This window comes from Hemiscyllium ocellatum, chromosome 12 (assembly GCF_020745735.1).
Source record: "Hemiscyllium ocellatum isolate sHemOce1 chromosome 12, sHemOce1.pat.X.cur, whole genome shotgun sequence".
Lineage (NCBI taxonomy): Eukaryota > Metazoa > Chordata > Chondrichthyes > Orectolobiformes > Hemiscylliidae > Hemiscyllium > Hemiscyllium ocellatum.
In genome coordinates this window covers 71,131,825-71,158,895 of record NC_083412.1, presented here as the reverse complement: position 1 = coordinate 71,158,895, position 27,071 = coordinate 71,131,825, and the positions used below count along the sequence as shown (strand labels likewise).

Here is a 27,071-nt window from a genome sequence, read left to right as displayed (position 1 = left end):
GGATGTTGTGTTGATCACTGTTAAAAATCACAGAACACCAACTTATAGTCCATTCTCCACAATCACCTGATGAAGGAGCGACGCTCCGAAAGCTAGTGCTTCCGAATAAACCTGTTGGACTATAACCTGGTGTTGTTTGATTTTTAAAAAATATATACTTTTACTGAAAAATAGTTTTTTTTAATATTAAATGTACGAAACAATACAATTCAAAACAGTACAAAATAAACCAACGCAAAAATATCCTCACCCCACCCTCATGTACAAATGTATAAACATATATAGAAAAATATAGAATTTTTAAAAAAACCCAAACAGGCTATTTAACTAAATAAATAAATAGCTGAAAATGTGTTGCTGGAAAAGCGCAGCAACACATTTTCAAATCTGATCCCTAGCATCTGCAGTCCTCACTTTCTCCTAAATAAATAAATAACCAAGAAGCAAATAAATAGTAACTCAGCCCAGCCAAACAAAATGCTCATACGTTCACAGTTCCTCCTCCTTAGATATTGGACTTGGGAAACACAATTGTTATGGCTTGTTAATGTGGCAGATAAACCTGTGTCAAGGTATTCCAAAAAGGACTGCCATGTCTTATAAAAATTCTCAGTTTTGTGGTGTACCATAATTGTAAGAAAATCCAGGGGAATATGCTCCATAAGAATCTTCTGCCAACCCAAGAGGCCTGGGGGTGGTTTTCGGATATCCAACCTAGCAAGATATTCTTTCTTGCACAGAACGTGAGAATATTGAAAAGTTTTATCTTATGCGCGTCTGCAGGAAATACAATGGGCAGGCCGAAAAAGAGAGAGATAGGGTCCTTCTCCACCCTTACACCCAAAATTCTCTCCATTGCGCCCGTCACAGCACTCCAATATGTTTGAAGCCTATCGCAAGACCAGAGACAATGGGTAAGAGTACCCGTACAGACCCTTGCACTTGGGGCATACTGAAGGATACCCCTGGTTTAAATTTTGACAAACAGTCCGGAGCCAAGTGGACCCTGTGGAGAATCTTTAACTGTAAAGCATGGGTCCCATTGCAAATTGATATCTTCCTTGCATTCTCCCAAATATCCTCCCTTGCCTCTTAGGAGACTTCAACAACCAGCTCTCTTTCCCATATCCTGCAGAGTCGATCCAACTCATCTGAGGAGGCGCACCCCCCCACCCCCCCCCAATTGATGATATGAAGTACTGACAGAAAGTGTATCCTTAGCACCCCCTCTGTATGTCGGATTTCCAGGAATCAGTCAAAAGTATGGTCTTTTTCTGAATAAAATCCCTAATTTGAAAAAAAAAACGAAAGAGATCTCTGTTAGATAACTCATACTTCCATACTAACTGATCGAAGGACATCATTACATCTCCCTCAAATAAATCACCCATGCAAGACGCACCCTTAGCTGCCCAATGTCTAAATCCTAAATCTATCATACCCGGTTGAAAACCCAGCATACCCACTATAAGTGTAAACAAAAATGTTTTGACAATATTGCCTTCCCTCTGCAGAATTGCCCTCCATGTTTTAACAGTATTGATGACTGTTGAGTTATGGCGGTCTTCCCTAACTGTCCTCATTTTGTCCAAAAACAGCAAACTGGTAGGGGGAACCTTGCCTGGGAGGTTTCGATACCTAGCCATATTAAAGAAGGATCTCCACAAACCCAATCACTGACGTAGGACAAAAGTGAGCTTAATTGGTCATTTTTAATGTCTGGAAGGTTCACTCCCCCCAGTCTGAGAGGCATTTGCAGTTTGGCTGATTTAATGAGGGGCCACTTATGATGCCATATAAAGGAGCTGAATCAACTGTTCAGTCTCCAGAGTGTTTGCTTATTGAAAATCAGGGGAAGTATCCATATAGGGTATAGCAAACAGGGGAGAATATTCATCTTAATAAGCGTTATCCGACCCAACTACGAGACTGGAAGTGCCTCCCATCTTTGAAGATTTTGTTTAATTTTTCCAGATAATTGAATAAAATGGACTTTGAACCATGCTCATATAACCTTTGCTTTGCAAACGCCAGCTCCTTCTTTGCCGTCTGCATGAGCACAGAATTTAATGCAGACCGTAGTGCAGTAATCCTTTGTAGTTTGACCAACGCGGGTCTGTCAAAGTAGGCCTTCTCGGCTGCCTTTAACTGTGCTTCAAGGAGACGTTGCTGCTCACCCTTCTGCCGTTTCCTACTGGCGGAATATGAAATAACTAACCTCCTAGCATAGGCTTTGGTAGTTTCCCAGAGGATGGATGAGCTATTAACCAAGCCTGTGTTGATGTCTAGGAACACCTGAAATTCCTGAGAGAAATACTCCACAAACTTATTATCCTTGAGGATAAAGGGATCCATTTGCCAGTACCTCGAACCCACTGTAATGCCCTTTAATCTTAACAATAAGGTACACTGGAGCATGATCAGAGATGGTAATATTACCAATCGTACAAGATGCCACCAAATCCAGGGTTACTGCAGGGGTCAGGAAAAAAAATCAATCCTGATGTGACGTCTGTGCAGATTGGAGAAAAACATAAAATCCCTACCTGTAGGGTGGAGATGCCTCCAGATGTCCACCAACCCTAACTCCCCACACAGGCCCACTAACTGTTTAGTTTGAACAGAGGGTATCACGGGATATTTGGGCAACCTGTCTACTGTGGGATCCATGAAGCAGTTAAAATCTCCCCCGATAATGATGTGCCAGGACTCGAAGAGTTATCAGTTTAGAAAAAGCGTCTACTAAAAATTTAAGGGGATGAACTGGAGGGCAATAAGCATTTAAAACACCATATTCTTCCCCATTTATCAAGGCTGTAAGAATTACAAACCTCCTGTGTGTGTCTTTAAATGGGAGATTCTTCCTAACCAATATAGCCACTTCCCTAGTTCTAGTATTCAGTGATGAAAAATAAACTCAGTCAAAGCATTTCCAAATGCTCCTTGTTATCCAAATGTGTCTCCTGTAACAAAGCAATATTCACCTTTTCCTTTCTCAGACTCAAGAGTACCTTCTTCCTCTTAATCAGTGAGTGACTTCCCTTGATATTCCAGGTACACCATTTAATCAAATCATTAGCCATAATCTTCTGCAATAACATTTAAATTCCGGAGAGGAGGAACCTGTGAGAAACAAAGCTCACACACTGCAATAATTTCAGTCCGAGACAAGATCTGAATCAGCAGAGCTCTTTATTTCACACTTGCAAGTGGGTGTGATGTCCACAAGGCAGGGACAAAAACACACCGAATTCAACAAATACTCGATATTTATACAATTTGTTTTTTTCTTATTTCATTGTTTCCCCCCCAGTTTAAATCCTCCACTTCCTGAGACCCTCCTGCTTATCTCGTGTCTTATCCGGTCTTGTCTGTGAAAAACATGCTCATTCCTGTTCTCAGGCCATTTGCCCTTCATCCTGCTTTTTCACAGCATCCTATCACGAAGCCCTTCTAAATAGGGTTACTGTTTGTTACATTCTTAGCAAACCAATTTCCTCCACAAAGTTCGCATTCTTGTTGACTGAGCTCCTGGTTGAAACAGTAACGCACTGATGGAGTTCAGTTTTTTTTAATATAATGAATTTTGGAATTGCAGAAGAAACATAAATTTCCTATATCCCACAATTGCCCCTTTTTCTTTCTTTACCATTGGTTACCTTCTGCATTTTGTTCTTTTAAGCATTGCTCCTGAAATTCGCAGGCATCATTCAGGAAATTTCATCCATCTTGGTCTCACTCATCTCCTCAATATTTAGTTGATAAAGTTCCTCTGCCTGATTCCCTTTTAAGGGCATCTGTTTCATAGGGTCTATCTCTCTCTCCATATCCTCTGTCAACATTGCCATTTGTACAACTAATTCTTTTTCCTGAATTCCAATCTCCAGTCCTAAGAGGATAATTAAGTCTCTCCCTAGTAAGTTACTTCCTATATCGGGGATATACAACAATTCCCCTGTGACCCTGTCCTTAGGATCTTCTATCATCATAGGTTCAAATACTGGAACAGTAAATCCCTCCACTTTCACCCCGGAAACAGTAATTGACCGTGTCGGCATGTCTACTTTCTTCGGTTTAAAATTCAGCGATGACCGTGCTGCCCCTGTATCTACTGGGAAGACTACCTCTTCCCTACAGGGTCCCACCTTCAAGTTTATCAAGGGTTCCTGGTGGGTCCCCGAGGGCTGGAACCCCTGACACCCCTATTCGTTATCAAAATACATAAGCGGAATGGCCCTTGCTTCCCTTTGTAGATCAGGACACTCCCGCCTAAAATGCCCTATTTTTCCACAATAATGGCATCCTGCCTGTGGAGACCCCCATCTCTGCCCCTGTCGCTCGAACCCTCTATCAAATGCTCCCCCTTGTCCTCTTCCTCTCCCCTTTCCTCTCTGCCCTACATGCTGTCACCCGCTGCTCCGGTTGATCACTATTGGTTCCATTCCTCTCTTAATTACCTCATCAACTGTAGCTACCATCATTTTCGCCTTCTGTTTTTGTCTCTCATCCTCTCTCTTTACAAACACTTTCTGTGCCTCTCTTAACAGTTCATCTAATGGTTTTTCACTCCACCCTTCTATCTTCTGTATCTTTCTTTGTATGTCTGGCCATGCCTTTGTCACAAAATGTACTTTCAAAAGACCCCGTGCCACTGGGTCCTCAGGGTTCATTCCAGAATATTTCCGCATTGAGTCTCTTAATCTCTGCAAGAAAGCTGAGGGAGTCTCATCTTTCTCCTGACTAACTTCAAAGGCTTTAGTCAGATTCTGCGACTTCGGAACTGCCTCTCTTATTCCTTTTACAATCAGGTCTTTCAATTCCCTCATTTCTGCTCTATGCTCCGGGTTTTGATTTTCCCACTGGGGGTCTCTGAGGGGAAACTTCATCTCTCCCTGTCCAGCATCCCCATATAAGCCCCCTTTCCTCCCCAGTAAATAGTATATTCAAAATAGACATTAACTCGGCCCACGTATACAGACTGGGCCCCAAAAATTGATCAATTTGTTTAGACAATCCTACCGGATCCTCAACCAGGACCATCATTTCCTTTTTAAGTGTTCTGACCTCCTCACTGGTGAGGGGGGCACACACAAACCCAATCTCTTTGTCCCCTATTGGTACCTCCCAAAGGGGACAAGTCGTTACGTTCTTCCCCTTTTTCTTTTGTTTCTCCCCCTTAGGCTTTGAGTTAGGTCCTCCGGAGGCCTCCTCTACGTCTACTTTAGCTTCTCTTTCTTCTGTCGAGGAGTGAAGGTCAGGAACAACAACATTCCCGTCCACCGCCCCTTCGTCCTCCTCTTGTGAGTCATCTGTTCCCTGTCCCTGTCTGTCTGTCTCCCCTCCTCCCCCATCTTCACCTAATCTGATTCTATGGTACGGGGTTGGGGGAGGGGTGCAAACAGCTAAGAGGATCCCAGGGACTGGGTGGGGCAGAGGGGGAATCCTTTGTCTTCACTACCAGCATTCCCAAACTGCCCTTCCAACAGGACTCAGTCCGCTGCCTCTTGGCTAAAAGGTTGCTTTGCATGCACATACAACTCCAAATACTGACATACCCAATCCTCGTCCGAACCGTACTTTGGCCAGAAGACGGCGGGACGAAAAATGGATTCCTTAGTCCGTACAAAGCAACAATATTTAATCATTTTCTTTTTATCCCTTACCCTTTTACAAGTATTGCGTGTCCATTCACGCAACATCCTCCCCAACGGACTTTCAGGAGGTATACTGCAAAGGATCCCGCCTCCTCTTTCATTGCCTTGTTCCTCTTTCATATCCCTGGAGGCTTGTCCGTTACCCACGGCACAACCCATATTGAGTCCCTTCGTTAGCCCCTTACTAACTACTAAAACTCAATCCCAGCCACCAAGGCAATACTTAAAAGTCAGTTTTCTTACCTTGGTCTGTGCACAGAGTTGCCTGGCCCTTTTCTGCCATATATTCTACTGACTGCCTGTCACTGTCTGATTCAGATGTCTCTCTTGTGGGATTCATACCAGTCGCCCAAGGGAGCGGACCAAACCGGGACACGAGACCACTCGTCAATGGGGAACGGGACGTGTCTTCCCAGTGTCCAGGGCCAGCCACTCCCCCCGGCGATGGAAGAACTTCCCGGACTGCCCCACGTTGGGCGCCAATTGTGAGAAACAAAGCTCACACACTTCAATAATTTCAGTCCGAGACAAGGTCTGAAACAGCAGAGCTCTTTATTTCACACTTGCAAGTGGGTGTGATGTCCACAAGGCAGGGACAAAAACACACCGAATTCAACAAATACTCGATATTTATACAATTTGGTTCCTATATGTTTTTTTCTTATTTCATTGTTTCCCCCCCGTTTACATCCTCCACTTCCTGAGACCCTCCTGCTTATCTCGTGTCTTATCCGGTCTTGTCTGTGAAAAACATGCTCATTCCTGCTCTCAGGCCATTTGCCCTTCATCCTGCTATTTCACAGCATCCTATCACGAAGCCCTTCTAAATGGGGTTACCATTTGTTACATTCTTAGCAAACCAATTAGCATTTCCTCCACAGAGTTCGCATTCTTGTTGATTCAGCTCCTGGCTGAAACAGTAACGCACTGATGGAGTTCAGTTTTTTTTTATATAATGAATTTTGGAATTGCAGAAGAAACATAAATTTCCAATATCCCACAAACAGCTGAGCCTTAGTGTCACATGATCCACCAAATAGAAAAACTACATAAACTAAAACCACTACATTTAACAAAACTATTGAGAATAAAAAAAAAACAAAATCCAAAAAACAAACCAACATTAAAGAGCCAAGAACGGTGAGTAGGGGAACTCACCCCCTGTCTAGAGGGGGCAACTATCCATCCCAAACTGCCCATAAGTAGGCATCTAGCCATCCCAACCACCTTCACTTCTCCTAGCTAGAGCCGCACTGTAAACACAAGAAAAAAAGAATAAACACCCCATAGAATACCAACATGAATAAAAACATTTTCTCTTAAAAAGAAGGGAATAAATACCCCTATCCTTTGGTATATCCTAACTTAAAAACTGAAAATGTACATCTCAACCGCTGCCAAACATTGTTTAAACCAAATTATTATCAATAGCGAAAAAAAGAAAGACTAAGCTCTAACTGGACTTCCTCCATTTCTTTTACAAAACGATAAAGACATACCCAAACAACACTATTTATATGCTAAAATTGTTCAAATTAGGTTAGTTTGTCCACAAAGTCTCTTGCCTTCTCCAACATGTCAAAGAGATGTATGGCCAAATCTAAAGTGATCTGAGGCACCGCTGAATATCTCCGAGTACTGAAACCCAAGCTCTGTCAGTCTTCTCTTGACACAGTCTAAAAGATTTTCGTTTCTGGATCACCGCCGCTGAGAAGTCCTGAAGCAAATGATCTTAGAGCCCTCGTAAATTAGGGCCTTCGGATGCTTCCCCTGGACTCTGGAAGCCTCCATGACTCTCTCCTTATCTCAGTAATGATGGAACCGCACCAGGAGAGGACGAGGACATTGACCCGGACCCGATCTCCACGCTGCAACCCGGTGAGCCCTCTCTGTCTTCAATCCTCTTGTGCCAGCCTCCAAGTCGAGGAATTTCGGCAGCCAATCCTCAATAAATTCCGCAGGCCGCTCACCTTCCTTACCCTCAGGCAGAGCGATGATCCAAATGTTTTTTTTTCTTCTGCCCTTGTTCTCAAGATTATCCACTTGGTCACGCAAATTATGAATCTGCGTCTCCAGGGCTTGGATCCTATCCTTGGATGAACTGGCGTCAGCTTCCACCACTGTGACCCTGTGCTCCACCACATCCTCTTCTCCAGGTCTCCCAGTTGTTGCTCATGCTTCTGCAGCATGAGAGAGATTGGAGCCAGCTTCTTTTCATTTCGTTTCCCCAGCGCCTTGCGAGATTTCAAGAGCTCGTTCACCAGAGCCTGTAAAGTACTCGACTCTGAGGATCCTGCAGGTTGTGCTGCAGACTCAGCCTCAGATGCACCTCCTCCCTTTTTTGGCATATCTGATGGCTGGAAACGCAAGTAAGTTAATTTTTAGAAGTCTTTTGGGACTCCAAGATCTTTCCGGAGTCCCAAGATATCACGATGGCCTGGGTTGGATGGCTTAAAGGTTCATCCCACTTGTTAAGCGATGTGGAGCTCTGCAGTGTGATCTTCTCAGATCGCTGCCCTCTTGGATCCTCTGTTGTGTGATTTTTAACTTTGTACACTCCAGTCCAACACCAGTGTCTCCAAATCGTGTTGGTCATTGACTCTTAATCATTTAGAAACTAAATTAATAATATGGTTTCCTGTATTACAGTTTTCAAAATCTGAACTTGTTTATTGAAGTTTTCTTTGGACCCTTAAACAAAATTAAGACTTGCCATGCAATTGTGTGGTCGAAATAATTTCTGGAACTTTGTCAAGATATACTCTGTAAATCTACAGCAGTGGATGAAAGTTGGCATGAAGCTCAAAATATACTTGCTAAAAGAGAGAGTACATAAATATTGCACAAATCAGAGTAGACAGGCTAGGCCTGTATCCCCCGGAGTCGAGACGAGTCAGAGGTGACAATTAAAACATCCTGAGGAGACTTGACTGGGTGGAGTTGGAGGTGAAAAGGATGTTTCTTGTGGGATAATCTAAAAGTAGGGGTCACAGTTTAAAAATAAGGGGTCACACATTTAAGACAGGGGAAAAGTAAACACAGGGTTGTAATCTTTGGATGCAAAATCTTTGATTATTTTTAAGGCCGAGGTTTATCGATTCTTGACCTCCAAGAGAATGAAAGGTTGTCAAGGGCATGCAGAAATGCAGGGATGAGGTTAAAATCAGAGTTCCCTTGATATTAATAAATGGTGGAGTTGGATTGAAGGGTCAAGTGGCTCTTGTTTGTATTTGCTTTCAGTAAATTATGATGTCCCCAGTTCTTATAGAATGCTAATGGGTAATCATGTTCATATCCAAGATTTATAGTACACTTGATTTGCCATTTCTGTCTATTTTGGATTGTGTGAAAAAGATGACTTAAAGGTGTTTGATCTGATTTGGCTAACACTGATTTAAATCAATTACATTTTATATCAAGTGACAATGTACTTGATAGTTTATATTTTAGGTCACAATTTATTTGGTTTCTGTTTCTAATAAAACAAATTGCATGGTCACTTTGATGGAGCAAATTTTGTTCAAAATTAATCCGTTTCAATAAATAACTTTCCATCGTCCTCTCTGTAAAAGATCCTTTTGCTGTAAATCCTGCATCAATGGTCCTGGTTAACTGCCAATGTAACTTCCAGTTTCTGGCTTATAAATTTGCATCATGTGCCAGGGATTTTTCCATGACACCAGTCTTCTCTCACTTCCATTAGCTGATTACTTTTCAACATGTAAAATTAGCTGTAGAATCTGCATATCAAGTTAGCATAATTGACTTCTTGGAAACAGGAATGTAAAGCTGAATCCATTTAAGCAAAGGGTATTCTAAGGCGTAGCTTGGCATTGAGCCATTGATCTCCTCTGCTGTAAAGAAAACAACCCTAGTCTATCCAATCTTTCTTCATAACTGATATTCTGCAATCTGGGCACCATCATGATAAGTCTCCTCGGCACCCTGTCCAATGGTGTCACATCACTCCAATAGTGTGCATTCCAGAACTGCATACACACTCGCTGTAGTCTAACCAGTGTTTTATACCTTTTCAGCAGAACCACCTTGTGCTTAAATTCTATGCCTTGGCTAATGAAGGCATTTCCTAGAGTCATAGGTTCATAGTGATGTCTAGCATGGAAACACCCTTCGGTCCAACTTGTCCATGCCAACCAAATATCCTAATCTAATCTAGTCACATTTGCCAGCACTTGGCCCATATCCCTCCAAACCCTTCCTATTCAAATACCCATCCAGATGCCTTTTAAATGTTACAATTATACTAGCCTTCACCACTTCCTCTGGCAGCTCACTCCATACACATACCACCCTTCGCGTGAAAAAGTTGCCCCTTAGGTCCTTTTGAAATTTTTCCTCCTCTCACCCTAAACCTATGCTGTCTAATTCTGGACTCCCTTGTGTTGTGTTAACTATATTATTCACCTGCCTGATCTCTTAAGGGACTGGTGTATATGCACACCAAGTTCTCTGTAATCCTCTGTGCTTCTCCAGGTTCTGTTGTTCATCATTTAAGCTTGCTTTATTTGTCATACCCAAGTGTAACCCCTCACACTTATCTGAACTGACTTCCATTTGCCATTGATCAACCCATCTGACCAGTCTATATCTTCCTGTAATCTAAGGCTATCCTCCTCACTATTTATCATTTCATCAGTTTTTGTGTCATCTCCTAGATTTAAGTCTAAATCATTTAGCTAAACCTCAATCAGCAAGCGGCTTAACATTGACTCCTGTTGGAACTCGCTGGACACACACTTCTAGTCTGTAACAATGACCCATCAACTCCATTTTGTGAAAGGAAAGCAGTGCAAAAGCCCTGTAAGTGATCTGTGCACCTCTTGAATCTCCAGGTATTAAAAGCATGTCTCAAAATGAGTCAGCTTTGCCCATTCACTAGTTTAGTCAGGAGTCTGTACAATACAACAGCATTGCCACTCAAGGGAAATGCCATTATGACTTCAGTCAGTTCAGTTAACTGCAATCAAAAAATGTGCAGGTTAGGTGGATTGGCCTTGCTAACTGTCCCGTTGGAGACCAAAAAAAGCTGCACATACTGGAATCCAAAGCAGACGAGCAGGAGTCTGGAAGAGCGCAAGATGTGCAGCATCAGAAAGGGGAGAATAAAATGTTCCAGGTATAACATTTCGCCCCGTAGCGCCTAGGGATGTGCAGGCCAAGTGGGTTAGCCACAGTAAATGTGGGATTTGAGGGATAAAGTGGGGACCTGGGTCTGGGTAGGTGCTCATTGGACGGTCAGTGCAGACTTAATGAGACGAATGGCCTCTTTCCACAATAAAGGTTCTATTATTCTATGAATTCATGAGACACTTTGCTGTTCCTTGTTCAGATAGATTCATCTGCTTTTGGGGAAGGAGCAGGGCTTCTAGAATAGGAACTGCTTCAGGTGTTGGACAGAGGGCTGACACAACATGAATGTTTATTAGCATACTGTCAGCTTTTCATGTTTAAAAAGGATTCAATTCACCGTTGGATGAGTGTTCTTGCCACCTGCAATTTAGAATCTCAAATGTCCAGTGAAAATACGATGGATGAATCCCCTGCTTTATTTTAACCACCATCTGGAGCATCTGGTTTTTGTCTGACATAGACTGTAACTTCTTCAACAGATTGCTTGGGCCAAGTCATATCTTGACTGTAAAATTATGTGTTATGGAATTGTATGCAAATCACAAACTACAGAAGTGTAAACAAGAAAAAGACTGCAGGTATAAGTATTTACCTAACTCATAAAAAATGATTTTAATACTATAAATTTTATTTTTTGAGATTCAAATATCAGTACCGTATCTCCTAGGTTTTTGCTCCCAAAGTACTGTTTTAAGTTGATGCCATTAGTTGTTTGGTCTCCTCAAAACAATTCTGACAGTTGTTTTCAAACAATATATTTCTGACTTGGAACGTAGTGATCAGGAAATGCAATCAATGCTAAAGCATCGAAAGGCAGATCCAAGGAGCAAACCATTCAGCCCCACCATTCGCTATGATCATGGCTGATCATCCAACTCAGTACCCCGTTCCTGGTTTTTCCCATACCCTTTGATCTCTTTAGTGCTAAGAACTATATCTAAATCCTGATTTGAAAACATTTGATGCTTTAGACAGAATCACTTTCTGTGGCAAAGAATTCTATAGGCTCACCATTCTCTGGCGAAGAAATTTCTCCTCACCCCAGTCCTAACTGACCTACCTCATACTTTTAGATTGCGATGCTTGGTTGTGGACTCCCCTGCCATTGGGAAAGTTCTTCTGCTTTTGTCCTGTCTAGTTCCATTAGAATTTTATACATTTCAGTGAGATCCCCCATACCTCTAAATCCAGTGAATGTAGTCTTGACTGAATCAGTCTCTCTTCATACCTCAGTCCTGCCATCCCAGAAATCAGTCTGGTAATCCTTTGTGCAATCCCTCCATATCCCAAACATACTTCCTCAGACAAGGAGACAACAGCTTGGCATTTACCCCAGGGCTGGAAGATAGTAACATCATTGTATAAAGGAAGATAATTGTGGTTGTTTGAGCTGGTAGCAGCACTACGGAGACCCAAACCCAAAAGGTCAAGCTTTTGACTGCTTCTGCAGTGGCCTGCGCAGTATACTATGGATGTTAAAATGTGTATGTGCTAGAAACAGGGAGAATTAATGCATCATAATGCCTATTTTCCATTTCAATGTGGTCCACATTAGAGGTGAATGTGCAGCATTTGCCTCATGAGAGGAGAGGAAGATTCCCTTCTATTCTTAATTAAAATTTGCAGCATCCTCAAAGTTATTGGTTACCTGGGTTTAATATTTGTAAGAAAACAAATAGTACCATTGAAATTGACTCAGTATGCAATCGGTGTTGTCTCATGGCAGATTTCAGGCTCATTGTCTGCTGTTGCTTCCTCTTGAGCTGCTTTCTTGGCATTTACTTTGTCAGCGGTGGTTTGCCATTACCTTCCACTCTGTGTCAGAATGAGGAGGAAGATCCTAAGTCTAACTTGGATAAACCGGAAATCAAACCTGCATTGTTGGCACCAGTCAACTGAGCTATCCAGCCTCCATGTTTAAACTATGACTTACCAAATTATCCTGCTATGGTTTGAGAGTCTTAAATTCTCAAAAGTGCTAAGACTAATGTTGTAGTGTTCAGTGCAGTTTTAATAAACGGTGCCGATTGCTGTTATAATTTCCAGCTGTGTGGTCATAATGTTTATGATGTGCTGTGAAGGGATAAATGAACCACACAGTATAAATTCAATCCAGATGAATTAATTGGACTAACTGATTTGATCAAGATTTTCAATGTTCAGTGTTGTATTTGCATAGTACAGAATACCATTTGTACTGAAATGTATCTTAATTTAAATAGCATATTGATCACAGTAGAAATTGTGTCTCTGCAGCAGGGCTTGTACATAACCATTTGACTCAACGGTAAGAGTGAAAGCTTAGGCATCACTGAGACCAAAACTTACTTTAATGATTGCTGGAATAACAGTAATATTGTGTGATGGAGATGTGGTCTAATGAGTTTCCGCATTTATATTTGAAGTCATAGAGCTCTACAGGAGGGACAGCTGTACAGATCCTTCGGTCAAACTCGTTCTTGCCATCAGATATTCTCCATTAATCTAGTTCCATTTACCAGCTTTTGGTCCATATCCCTCTAAACCTTTCCTAATCATATGGATATATGAATAGGAAGGATTTAGAGGGATATGGGCCAAATGCTGACAAATGGGATTATATTAAATTAAGATATCTGGTTGGCATGGACCAATTGGACTGAAAGATCTGTTTTCATGTAGTGCAGCTTTATGACTCTAAGTATAAATGAGGGAGCACATCTCCATCACACAATATCACTGTTACTCCAGCAATTATTAAAGTAAGTTTTGGTCTCAGTGATGCCTTTGCAGTACACTCATCTTTTGAGTCAAATTGTTATGTTCAAATTGAGAGTGTGGTGCTGGAAAAGCACAGCAGGTTAGGCAGCATCCGAGGAGCAGGAAAATCGACATTTCGGGCAAAAGCCCTTCATCAGGAAGAGCCTTTTCAGCACCACACTCTCGACTCTAATCTCCAGCATCTGTAGTCCTCACTTTTGCCTGGTTATGTTCAAGACCCGTTGCAGAGACACAATGCCTTATCTAGACTTGTGCTTCTGTACAGTACTAAGGCAGTGCTGCACTGTTGGATGTGTTTTATTTGGTTGAAACACCCTGAACTAACCTTCTGTTACACAGGGAAAAAGAAATTCAATTTGTAAAATGTCATCAGGGAGTTCTGTCTCGGCAAGTCTTCAATTAGCATCACAGAAAGCAGAGCCTCCTGATTTCCAATGCTGTTAAATTTAGGATCTTGTGTTTGTGCAGTTTGATTTTGGCATTTCTTTATGTTACAAAGTGGCTGCAGTTTAGAGCCACCTAATTGGTTGTGAAACAATTTGGATTGTCTGGAAACATAGAATACTATACAAATGCATGTTCTCTCTTCAAGAAACTTGAATCTTTAGATTTAAAGCTGGTTACCCTCTGTTAGGACCAAGGCCTATTTATTTCAGACCCCTTTTTGAACCATCATAGCATTCACAGGGTATGAGATGATCCAGAAATGCTGGACCCTAAGCCTCATCATGGAAAATACATTCCTTTATTCCTCAGCAGATCAATCATTTTTATCTTGTCATTTTTTAACAATACAACAATTCTCTCACAGCCACTGCTCTACATACAAAGTAATTTCAATCAGCACTGGACTTGGTGTTCAACACTCTTGGGCCAATCTATCTAATTATCATTCTCAACATTTCAAAATGTGCTTGGTGAATTTCAAGTTGCTTACAATCTATTTTATCTTAAGAATAAGCAGGTATCATGGAAATCTTTTCATGAAATAAATTGAATTGCAGTAAACATGTAATGTTTTCTTACTCTCTCATAAACTTTTGTCTGTTCTGCCTTTAGGACCCTGTTTTCCTTTCTCCTTTGGGTATTATTCGAGCTTTCCCCTAAAAGTAAAATTGATACCTGCTTTAACTACTCCAAATGGCAGTGAGATCCACATATTGACCACTCTGCTCAAAGAATTTCTCCTAGTTTTTAAAATTTGATTCATTAATGTGTTAATTAATAAATAAGCTCCTTATTCTGAACTCCTGCACAAGCTTTTCCAGGTGCAAATTGCTCCGTCACCTGACAGTTTCAGCATATCGATATGGTAAATGTCTTGTAAAATTTTTTCTGTATTTCCCTGGTTCTTCAATATTCTACCAGTATTCATGACTGGATGTAGTAGGTGCAAACCTTTGATCTGTTAGTTGTGGGATTGCCTTGCTCTGTTGCATACTTCTCCAGCCCTTTAACATGCATGTAGTCCCATATTGTAGTTCCACCAGATTGCGACCTCATTTTTAGGTGGGCATGGGGCAGTACAGTGGTTAGCACTGCTGCCTCACAAATTTGATTGCAGCTTTGGATGACTGTCACTGTGGAGTTTGCAAATTCTCACTGTGTCTGTGGATTTCTTCTGGGTGCTCCTGTTTCTTCCCACAATCCAAAGATGTGCAGGTCAGGTGAATTGGCCACACTCAATTGTCCATAATGTTAAGTGCATTAGTCAGGGTTATCGGGTAGGGGAATGGGTCTGGGTGAATTACTCTTCGGTCGGTGTGGGCTTGTTGGGCCAAATGGTCTGTTTCCATACTGGAGGGAATCTAATCTTTAAAAAAATCCTTCACAGTGGAGATAGGTGGAGTTCTGTGTGGGTTTGCTGTTCAGTTTAATGTTAAAGTCACAATGCAAATGTAGTCCTAGTCCTAATCTTATTCTAACTACATAATGGTGGTGTGTGATTTCAATTACTTTTTGTTAAATAGGTCAAATGTATCAGCAGTACCAGCAACCAGGATATGCACCTCAACAGCAACCACCGGCCCAAGCACAGTATGGACTGCAGTACCCAGGTGAGGACACAGCAATAAAGGAAAAAAGTTGTCAGCATTGCTGAGTTTTAAATTCTTTGGAATTATCAATGGGGAGCTTTTGTTAACTGTTTGTTGCCTAGTTTCATTGAGCTCAAAAATGAAATAAGACAGAAATCTAGCTAAGTATTTCTTTTTTAAAAAAGCACAAATGAGCAATTTAACATGTGGCATAATAAACATTTAAGCTAACATTCACAAAAAAGTTGAGTGTGACAAAGTGCAATAAAAAGGAAGGGATTAGTTGCATTTTGGCTCAGTTACATGAAAATAACTCTTATCTCATTGAACAGAATAAAAGGTAATGTAGCAGGGTTTTTTTCCAATCAGAAAGAACCTATGCTAAGGTATTTACTTTGGTATTAAATCATTGTGCCTGCATCAGTTGTGGACTGACTTTTTTTTTTACTAACTACCAATTTAAAAGCAAAATAGCTTAAGGTGCTGTTTCATGTATGTGTGTGGAAGCCTGACTTTGAATTTATGCTAATATTATTTATAATTAGTAATAAAGCTTTCTATGGAACTTTGCAGTTGGCCATTTGAGCTGAATTGTTTCTTTTCTCTCTCTTTGTATCATAAGACATTCCTTGATGTTTTTGTATGGTGAACTCTGAGCACTTTTTTTAATCAAAGCTCTAAGTAGATACATTATTAAAACTACTGTTAAGCATTTTTAGTCAGGATAGCCAGTTGTCCACATGATTGAGTTGCTTTAAAATAATTGAAAATTACTATTCCGAAAAAAAGGCAAACAGCCAAATCAGCCAGGAATGTGCTGATATTGCTAGCATTAACAAGTGTAACCTTGACCCCATCCAAGTAATTTTTCCAGTACTGTTTTCGTCATCAGTGGTTGTGTTTTAACTTCACAACTCTTCATGTTGCAGAGAATGGACGCCATCATGGAGTAAGTCCCTTTCCTTAAGGGTTGGCTGCTTTCTAACTGCATATGGGGTAGCACACAATACAGACCAAATTTAATGTAGATGAGTGTAAAGCACATGGTGACAAAATGAAGTATAATTATTGTGTGCTGTTTGAAGAGTTGATGGTAATGTTCAAAAGGTTCCAGTTGCTGGACTTGTCAAATAATCTGTCAATCTAGCAATCAAAAGGCAAGGAAAATATTGAAGTATATTGCTAAACCTATGAAGTAAAAAGTGTGCTTTGCCCACTTATGTAAAGCTCTGCTCAGAACACATTTTGTACCATTCAGTTATGACTATTAAGACTTAGAAAAGTTTTTATATTGCAAAACTAAATCTCCAAAGTCATCGACATCAGGAAATGAGGCAGCACTTTCGGTCTTTGAAAGGAGGCAGATGAAAGGGAACTTCTTATTCATGTGCAAGACTATAAAATGACAACACATAAATGGCACCTTTTAACTTGATGAAACACCCCAGAAATGTAAATAAGTAATTGTGCTACAGTCGCAGAGGAAAATGGGGCTGCTGTCTCATTAGAAAGACAATTAGTGGCAGTTTAACCTGAGGGTCACTGTACCTCAGGCAAGGAGTTGGTATTGAGAATGCGGGACCTTCATAGTAATCTCAGCTGATATGGTAATTGAACCCATGCTGTTAGCGTCACGCTGCATTGCAAACTGGCCTCCAGCCAACTGAGCTAATAGACAAAAATCAGCACAAATTGAGGAACCAGTTATTAGGATTGTTATAATCCCAACTGATGTTATTAATGGACAAGTCAGATCCTGGACTGAAACCTGGCTTAATAGATCATGCTTTGTATTTTTAATTAAATGACATGGTCACTCGCTGAAACAGCACATTGTAGTTTCACATTTAAGTAGAAGTTTATTGTGCAAACGAAAAGATTAAATAGAGTGCACCAAGCTATTTACATATTTGAATATGTAAATTTGAATATGTAAATTCAATGTAAATTTATATGTAAATTTGAATATTTAAATATTAGCTGCTTGAAAGACCTAGAAGCACATGATAAAATATAATATTCCATTGAGCCCAACAGCAAATCTTTCCAGTACTTAAAACACCAAAGAGAATTCTCCTCTCTATCATCACTACAGGTATAACTTAATTTTTTCTTTCAATTCCCAGTCTTGAGAGGAGTAGTATCTTACGTGAGTATAGTCTTTCTCAGCTTTAAATAATCCCTTCAGGGTTATAACCAACCACTTCTGGTCTGAAATTTAAAAACTAAAACCCCTACAATGAGGTAATCTATTTCTAACTTTTCTAAACTGTCTACTCCAAGAGAACTATTTCACATACCAAACTGCAACCAGGATGAAACCAAGCTATGAGCATTTCCCCGGAGCAACTGAAATCCGCTTAATGCTCTTCCATGTTTGTTCTGCCAATAAAGTTCAGTCGTTACAACCAAATTCCAAAATATAAGCAAATGAATGGAAAAACCCAACACATTATTAAAATAATAAGGCTGAAGCATTACCTATTTCAGCGTCATCCCATATTCCCCAGCATTGCGGACTCCAGTCTTCAAACAATTCAAAACACTCCACATGATATCAAGAAATGGATGGAGGCACTGAATATTGCAAAGGCTATGGGCCCTGACAATATTCCAGCAATAGTACTGAAGACCTGTGTTTCAGAACTTGCAGCTCCCTTGCCCAAGCTCTTCTAGTACAGCTGGCATTTACCCGACAATGTCAAAAATTGAAAAAAAGCAGAACAGATTCAACCCAGCCAATTACCTTCACATTAGTCTACTCTTGATCATCAATAAAGTGATGGAAGGTGTCATTAACAGTATCAAACAACACCTGCTCAGCAGTAACCAACTCAATGATGTCCCCTTTGGGTTCCATCAAGGACACTCAACTCCTGACCTCATTACAGCCTTCAGTCAAACATTGACAAATGAGCCGAATTCCAGAAGGTGAGATCAACAGCCCTTAACATCAAGATTGCGTTTGACCAAGAGTGGCATCAAGGAGCCCAGTTAAACAGGAGTTACTGGGTATCAGGTGGCAAGTTTGGCTATTTGGTGTCATACCTGGCACATAGGAAGATGGTTGTGATTGTTGGGGGTCAGTCAACTCAGCAATAGGTTATCTCTGCAGGAGTTCCTCAGGATAATGTCCTCAGCCCAACTGTCTTCAGCTGCTTCATCAATAATCTTCCTTCCATCATAAAGGCAGAAGTGGGCTATTCGCTGATGATTGTGCATTGTTCAGCACCATTTGTGACTATTCAGATATATAGCAGTCCGTATTTCGATGCAACAAGGTCTGGACAGTATCTTAGTAACGTTCACACCTCTCAAATGCAGCCATTGACCATCATCAATAATAGACAATACATCCAACACCCCTTGAAATTTGTTGATGTTACCATCCCTGAATCCCTCTCTGTCAACATTCTGGAGGTTACCATTGACCAGAAACTCGATTGAATTTGCCATGTAAACGCAGTGGCTAGGAGTACTGTGGTGACTAAACCTCACCTCCTGACTCCACAGAGCCTGTCCATCATCTGCAAAGCAAAAGTCAGCATGTGATGGAATCCTCCCTACTTGCCAGGATGGGTGCAGCTCCAACATGCTTGCATTATCCAGGACAAAACAGCCTTCTTGATTGGCACCGTTTCCATAAATATCGATTTCTTCCATCATTGATGCTCATTAGCAGCAGTATATATTATCTAGAAGATTCACTGAAGAAATTCACCAAAAATCCTTTAACAGCGGCTTCCCAACCTGTGACTGCTTCAATCTAGAAGGACAAGGGCAATAGATACTGGAAAGTTTCCCTTACAGCCACTTACCGTCCTGACTTGGAAATAGTCATAGTCATAGAGATGTACAGTATGGAAACAGACCCTTTGGTCCCACCCATCTATGCCGGCCAGATATCCCAACCCAATCTAATCCCAACTGCCAGCACCTGGCCCATATCCCTCCAAACCCTTCCTATTCATATACCCCTCCAAATGCCTCTTAAATGTTGCAATTGTACCAGCCTCCACCACATCCTGTGGCAGCTCATTCCATACACGTACCACCCTCTGCGTGAAAAAGTTGCATATCCTTCGTTGCATTAGAGCCACTCTCAATACCAGAAACTTGGCTTTTCGTGCTATGTTCCCCTGAGAATCCATCACCCCTACATTTTCCAAAACACTATACCTGTTTGAAATGGGTATATCCACAAAAGACTCCTGCACTAGCTGCCTACCTCTCTTACCCTTCCTGGAATTAACCCATCTATGTGACTGTATCTGAGACTTTCCCACCTTCCTATAACTGCAGTCCATCACATACTGTTGCTGTTGCAAATTCCTCATCACTTCTATCTGTCTCTCAACCGATCCACTCGATCTGATGAGATTTGCATCCAACAGTATTTATGGCAGATATAATCCGCAGTGACCCTTAAACTCTCTTTAAACTCTCACATCTGACAAGAAGTACATATCACTGCAAAGGCCATTTTTGCTCCTTCACAATCTACAGACCCAGAAAATAACACCGTCTTATTCCTCTACAAACACTGCCCCGGGTTAAATTAATAGCTATGGCTTATATTTTAATCAAGAGACTTATCTCCAAAAACATTTAATCAAAAAAGAATCCACTATTCTCACTACTGCAGCCTCTCTCGGACAGACTTAAAACAACAAATAACTTATCTGATTCTGTGCTGTGAACTTCGCTCAACAGTTCCTCCAAGATTAGTTGTGAATTTCACTGTTTGTTAATTTTCCCCGATGTACTCCGATGTCCAGCGATACACAAAATCAAACAGCAAAGCTGGAAACTGTGCAGGTTCTCGCTCCCTCTCTCCCTCTCTCTCTCTCTCTCTCTCTCTCTCTTGCACTGTCCTCAACAAGTGCTTCCTTTGTCTGCTCTTCTCCCTTTTAAAACTGCTGCTGTTTTAACATTCAACATCTAAAATACCTCAAAAAAAGGAGCTCTTACAGCCAGAAAGTTTTCCTGTCCTCCATCTTGGATTACCCATAAATTGCTATTCCTTCACTGTCGCTGGATCAAAATCCTGGAATTCTCTCCCTAACTGCATTAAGAGCCAACCTACAGCGCTGAGACTACAGTGGTTCAAGAAGGCAGCTCACCACCACCTTTTTGAGGGCAGCTAGGGTCAGGCAATTAATGCTGTCCAACCAGCAATGCCAAAAAACCCGTGACTGAATAAAAATGAATTAACACTCCAGGAACTTTCTTTCTCATACTGTTTTGTTTAAAAAGAAACATGACTCCAGAAATGCTAAAATGTTATTCATTAAACTCCCTCATAAACAGTCTAAAGCTATGTGCCAAAATTAAATTATAAAACACCTGGTGTTAAGATATAAAGATATGCCTTGTATCACAAAATGATAATTAAGAGCTTTGGGAAATGGGTTATATAAGGAGCACCTGAAAGTGGAAGATGAATTTAAAGAAGAAATTCAAAACTTTTCAGACCGAAATTGCTATAAGTTTGGTTATGAATGCTGAGGGGATACACAAATGATCTGAATTGGACGAACCGTATTCTGGGAGACTTGTAAGACTGGATTAGGTTACAGAGGTTAGGAGGGTCGCAGCCATGGAGGAATTTAAGCATAGGAATGAAAAATTTAAAATGAAAGGAGTGCCATTGTACGTTGGTGAGCATGGTTGAAGGGTAAGTAAAATTTGAGGCAGGAAGCTGACTTTTGGATGAATTTCAACAGTGCATAAGCTCAGCAAGGGTAAGAGATTGTGTCACTACATTGGAAGAAATGTTCTTTTGAAGTGGAAAAGTGAAATCTGAACAGTACACTTGGGCAGCACTGTGGTTCAGTAGTTAGCACTGCTGCCTCTCAGTGCCAGGGGCCCAGGTTCGATTCCAGTCTTGGGCGACTGTGTGGAGTTTGCACATTCTCGCCGTGTCTGCATGGGTTTCCTCCGAGTGCACCAGTTTCCTCCCATAGTCCAAAGATGTGCAGGTCAGATGAATTGACCATGCTAAATTGCCCATAGTGTTAAGTGCATTAGTCAGAGGGAAATGGGTCTGGGTGGGTTACTCTTTGGAGGTTTGGTGTGGACTTGTTTGGCTGAAGGGCCTATTTCCACACTGCAGGGAATCTAAGCTAATCAAATAAATTTAAAGTACCACATTCAGAAGGAAGCAAAAGTTCAAACCAAAGACAGTCAGTTTCGTACTCATCTCATAATAACTCAACGTTTATGTCAGGAATAATATCCATTGCAACTCTTCCACCTGATTAGATTCATGAATGCCCAAGGCTTTTCTTATTATTTAGCTTGGCAGAACAATGTTGAATTATTATGAGATGTTTCATTTGCTCCCTTTTTAACTGTAGTTTGTCTTGCAGTCGTACAATGTACCTAACAACTGGGGTTATATTTACATAATGCGAGAAATCTTAAGTGCCCTCTGAGCAATTCGGGTGGGAAATAAATGCTGACCTAGCCAGTAACATCCTCATCCTGTGAATAAATATAATAACAAAAAGAATATGTCTTACTTCTGTTTTGTTTCTCATTACATTCACCTCACATTTGGATGATGTGCTCTAAACATTTGGCTTCTCTCCCTAAACCACTTGGTTTCTCCTCCTTTGAATGTGCTGTTTAAAATGTGCATTTTTGACCAAGCTTTTAATTCTTTGACTTATCAGTTTTTGTCTGAGACACTACGGGGCATTTTACTATATTGATGACACTATATATATGCTGCTACTGCAAGATTTTGCTCAAACACACTATATCTGTCAAAGTTGAGCAATAGGGATTGGACTGTGAAATGCAAAGTTTGGAAACAAAACAAAGGTGGCAGATTACTACCTGAATGGCAGTAAATTTGGAGAGGGAAGTATGCTGCAAGACCTGGGTGTCCTTGTGCACCAGTCACAGAAGGTAGGCATGCTGGTTCAGCAGGCGATAAACAAGGCAAATGATACGTTGGCCTTCATTGCGAGAGGTTTTGAGTACAGGAGGAGGGCTGTGTTGTTGCAGATATACAGGGCCTTGGTGAGGCCACACCTAGAATATTGTGTGCAGTTTTAAACTCCTTTTCTGTGGAAGGGTGCTTTGCTATTGATGAAGTGCAGTGAAGGTTTACTGACGTATGGTGAGACTGACGTATGAGGAGAGATTGACTAGGTTTAGCATAGTTTTCGCGGGAGTTCACATGAGTGAGGGGGAATCTCATATAGACTTAAAAGTCTAACAGGATAAGACAGGTAGATGCAGGGAGGATATTCCCAGTGCTGGGTGCGTTCAAAACCAAGGGTCATAGTCTGAGGATTCGGAGTGGACCATTTAGGATGGAGCTGAGGATTTCTTCACCCAAAGAGAAGTGAGCCTGTGGAATTCATTATCACAGGAAGTAGTTGATGCCAAAACATTGGATTTATTCAAGAGGCAGCTAGGTACAGCACTTGGGGCAAATGAGATCAAAGGTAATGGGGAGAAACAGGATTAGGCTATAGTGTTGGATGGTCAGCCATGATCGTGCTGAAAGGTGAAGAAGGCTGGAAGGGCTGAATGACCCCCCTCCTGCTCCTATCTTCTATGTTTCCATGCATATTAGAACCTGAATAGATAATAAGAGCTAAAACAAAAAAAAGACTTTTTAATTTTAACTTCTGTGCATTTTTAAAGCCCATTTTAATGAATTTGTTAATGGAGGTTACGTTGTATTGGTCTGAATTTCCTGTTACATTTAGCAAAGTAACCATATTAATTGACTTATGCACAGTTATTATTTGTATCTTGCGTTATATGCTAGTTTTCTCCTATGGTCGCATGTGATATATGCAATTGCAATACTTGCAAACGATGATTCTGCTATTTGTGCTTGTGCTATGTAAACAGTGAACACTGCCAGAGTAGATGTGCTGAAGTCTTAACTGTCTAAGCTGCACTAATTTACTGAAAGTAGAGATCTAGGGCTGGAAAATTTCAACTCCGATTTAATATGGGATTGAATGACACACTATAAGCAATAGCTGCAATTTGTACCTATCTACTGTAAGTGGGCATTCAACATTTTTGGGTTGATCAATCATAATGATCATCCACTAAAAATGCTGACATTCTCTGAAATTATGCATTCATTTGCATTCACGTAATCTGTCAAAATATCTGAGGCAAATTTAATAATTCTGAATTAGTCACTCACTAGGAAAGCTTTGACAAATATCAGCAGAAATGTGGAGTCATTCAGGCGCATACATTTTGCTTGGAGGATGTTCTCTGTGTAGAACTTCTCTACCTTTGTTTTTGAGTTTCTAGGTTCCACTTCTGTTTTCAGGTCAATGGAGACCAAGTGACTGAAAATGTGTTTTGTTTATGCATTGTTTCTTTAATATCAGCACTAAAATACTGCTGTAGCACAATGATGCCATTTATTTCTGTAACCCTGAACTTGTTTACATTATGCAGTTTAATCTGCAGTTGACTGGATTCCTGTGATATAAAAATCTCCATACATCCTTCTTTAAAAGTAACATTAATTCAATTTCATAAAAATGTCAATTTTGAAGATTGATTATGAGGTCTGAGAAGAAAAAGCTTGATTACAGTTACTTTTCCTCAACTGGCTCACTCTGTGTTAGTGGATTCTTGCACTTGACTGTCCTATGTGTACATAGTTTTTTTTTACCCTCCATGTTTCTTGGATACCTCATTGTTCAATGATCAAGATGGATGAGGGGAAATCACTGCTTGGAATTTTGTGAGCACTTATGGGGACGCTGAGGGCTTTTTACTTGTTGGCTCATGAAACTAGCTCAATATAAAGAAGACATTTTTACAAGCCAGCAGTACTTGCAAAGGATACATTTGTTGTCTGGGTTCCTGCTAAACCTTCAGAACCAGACATGTCTTGCACCTATGTACTTCCTATTAGTTAAGCACATATGGAGAAGATTACAGCACAAAAAATAGTGATGGAAGGTGAGTACAAAGTCAGGGGTTTGGGAATAGCCTTCATTATGTCAGAATATTACATTGGAAACACCGATTGAATTCAGACTCTTGACGCATTGAACTCTTGAATTTAGAGCATAGGGTTGAGGCAACGTTTTCAAGGTCAGTGGGTCATCGGGTCACCTTGACCTGTCGCTCAAAAACCCTCTCAGCCTGCATAACGCTAGCTGAATTTCAAAGGAATAGTATGGAATCTCATAACAGAGCAGGAAGTCATTTTGTTGTATTGTCTGTGCCAGTTCTTGGAAAGAGCTGTCCCATTTAACCCTATTGCTCAGTGTTTTCCCTACAACCCTGCAGTTGGTCCTCCAAATGTATGGCCAATTGCCTTATGCAAATTCTAAAAGATGTGCTTCCATCCCCCTTTTTAGTTGGCATTTTCCAGATCTGAACAAACTTGTTATCTCTAAACAAAGAAGTCCTGCTTGCTCCTCTGGTAATCTCTAGTTACTGGTCAATTTGCCACAGAAAAAACGGTTTGTTCTGCTGTATTCGTGTCCCTCATTTTGAATACATCTATTAAGTGTACCAAAAAAGAGAAAATGCTGGAAAATCTCAGCAAGTCTTGCAGCATCTGTAAGGACAGAAAAGAGCTGACATTTCGAGTCTAACTGACCCTTAATATTTTTCCCAAAGTATAATACACAGAATTGCAAATGCTCATTAATTTGAAGAGCTTTTAGGACTACTCCAAATAATATAGAATAGCATAAAAGTGAAAATCCAATTTTTTTGATAATTGTTTGAGCTGGAATTTACTGAATCTAGACCTTTACTGCATAGCAGTGGCCATTCAGAATTGGTATGATTCTGAAGACAAACTGACAGTTTATGAAACCAGCAGCGTTTGCTGTTCACACTTTTCATTTTGAAAAAGATTGTGCAAGGAATTGTTCTAAGTGTGAGATTGACTTAAATGTGGTTGGTTTTAATGGGCATACAACTAGGAATCATTTGGCACTTATTTCATTCAGGTGTTTCTCCAAGAGAGATAACAGTTGGTTATAGCCCATGGTGTTAAAACTTAAATTCTCATCAGGGAAATTGCTGAATCTCTCAGCAGGGTTTGTATCAAGGTGAGCAGCAAGTGCCCTTGTTTAACCCTGCCAACAAATTCAAGATCAATAAAATTGCGTATGTGAAACTGTACTCGGTGAATCTTTTTATTCTATTGGTGTATTAGTTGTGGTGACATTCACTTATTTTTATATTTTTCTTCTTCTAGGTTATAACCAACAACCATCCTCCCAACAGCAAGCTCAGCAGTTCCAAGCTTACAATCAGCAAGCATCCCAAGCTCCTGCACCTGGATTCTCCACTCAAGCCCAGCAATTACCATCACAGCCTGCTCAGCAGTACCAAGGGGGCTCCTATGCACCACAAAATTATACAACACAAGCTTCTCAGCCTGCTAACTACACAATGCCACCTACCTCCCAGCCTGGTATAGGTCCAAATCAACAAGGGGCTTACCAACCAAGGCCGGGTTTCACACCTTCCCCAGGGAGCAATGTGACACCGCCACCGTCTGCATCTAATCCATATGCACGGAATCGTCTCCCATTCGCTCAGGGGTATACCCAACCTGGTCCAGGCTATCGGTAAGACTCTAGGGATGCTGGAAAAGCTGCAAGCCTACTTACAGCTGCTAGGTAATAATTTCCATCCATGCAAAGAGAGTCCAAAACTACGTGATTGAAATCAATTTATAATCTAAAGCAGAGCAAGCCCTTGTAGTAGCTTCAGAATAATGGATTTCGTTCGCTGGGGAAAGAGACCAAATAGATTTATTTTCTCCTATTTTCTGCTTTCAAACGTATCAGCATCATAGCATAAGAACTTTTATTGAGACACAACCTAAAAATGTGTTAAGTGATTTTGACTTTGTAGACTGCCTTGGCGAAAGAACAAAGAAATTTAACTCTAGTTTGGAAGTAGACCATGGATGTGATTCATTTTTATTGTTAAATGAATAACGATATGTACTAAGTGATATCCTGATTAAATTGAGATTAGAAGTTGATATGTACAAAAAAGTAACATCCACTTAGAAACTAATAAAGATGTTGAAACTTATAATTTTATTTTAAACATTTATTTATGTTTGTTGTCTGGACTCTAATTTGTGTTCAGTGTAACATTTGTATTTTTTTAATTTATTTAGTTTTCAGGAAAAAGAACAAGAATTTCTCTGATGATTGGTGTGCTTTCAAATTTTGATACTTTGATCTCGGGTTGGGGAGAAGTTGTCTCCAGTCTTTGACCATTTTGATCAGGACAATTTTCTTTTTCCTCTGCAAAGTGAAACAGATTGTATTCACACAGAAAGATGAAGTTGTTTGTCATCGCACCTTTAATGCTGACAGAGTTCTTGATCAAATCCCAAAATGCAGTCATTCTTTTTCCAGTATTTTCTTGTAAAATTTTTATCCAACTTCCTAAAGTTCTAAACTTCACTACATAATTGTGCTGTGTTACT

At 40.6% G+C, this 27,071-nt stretch overlaps 1 protein-coding gene across 1 annotated transcript in view; it reads left to right on the top strand.

The window, feature by feature from the left end:
• The window catches only part of tfg (trafficking from ER to golgi regulator), a 116,007-nt gene extending 89,333 nt beyond the window's left edge, over positions 1–26,674 (top strand). The window contains exons 7-8 of the mRNA XM_060833157.1: positions 15,536–15,622; positions 25,818–26,674. Coding sequence (XP_060689140.1) covers positions 15,536–15,622; positions 25,818–26,197 — 467 coding nt within the window. The 3' untranslated portion in view covers positions 26,198–26,674. The remainder of the gene's footprint in view (positions 1–15,535; positions 15,623–25,817) is intronic.
• Positions 26,675–27,071: the final 397 nt, after the last annotated feature.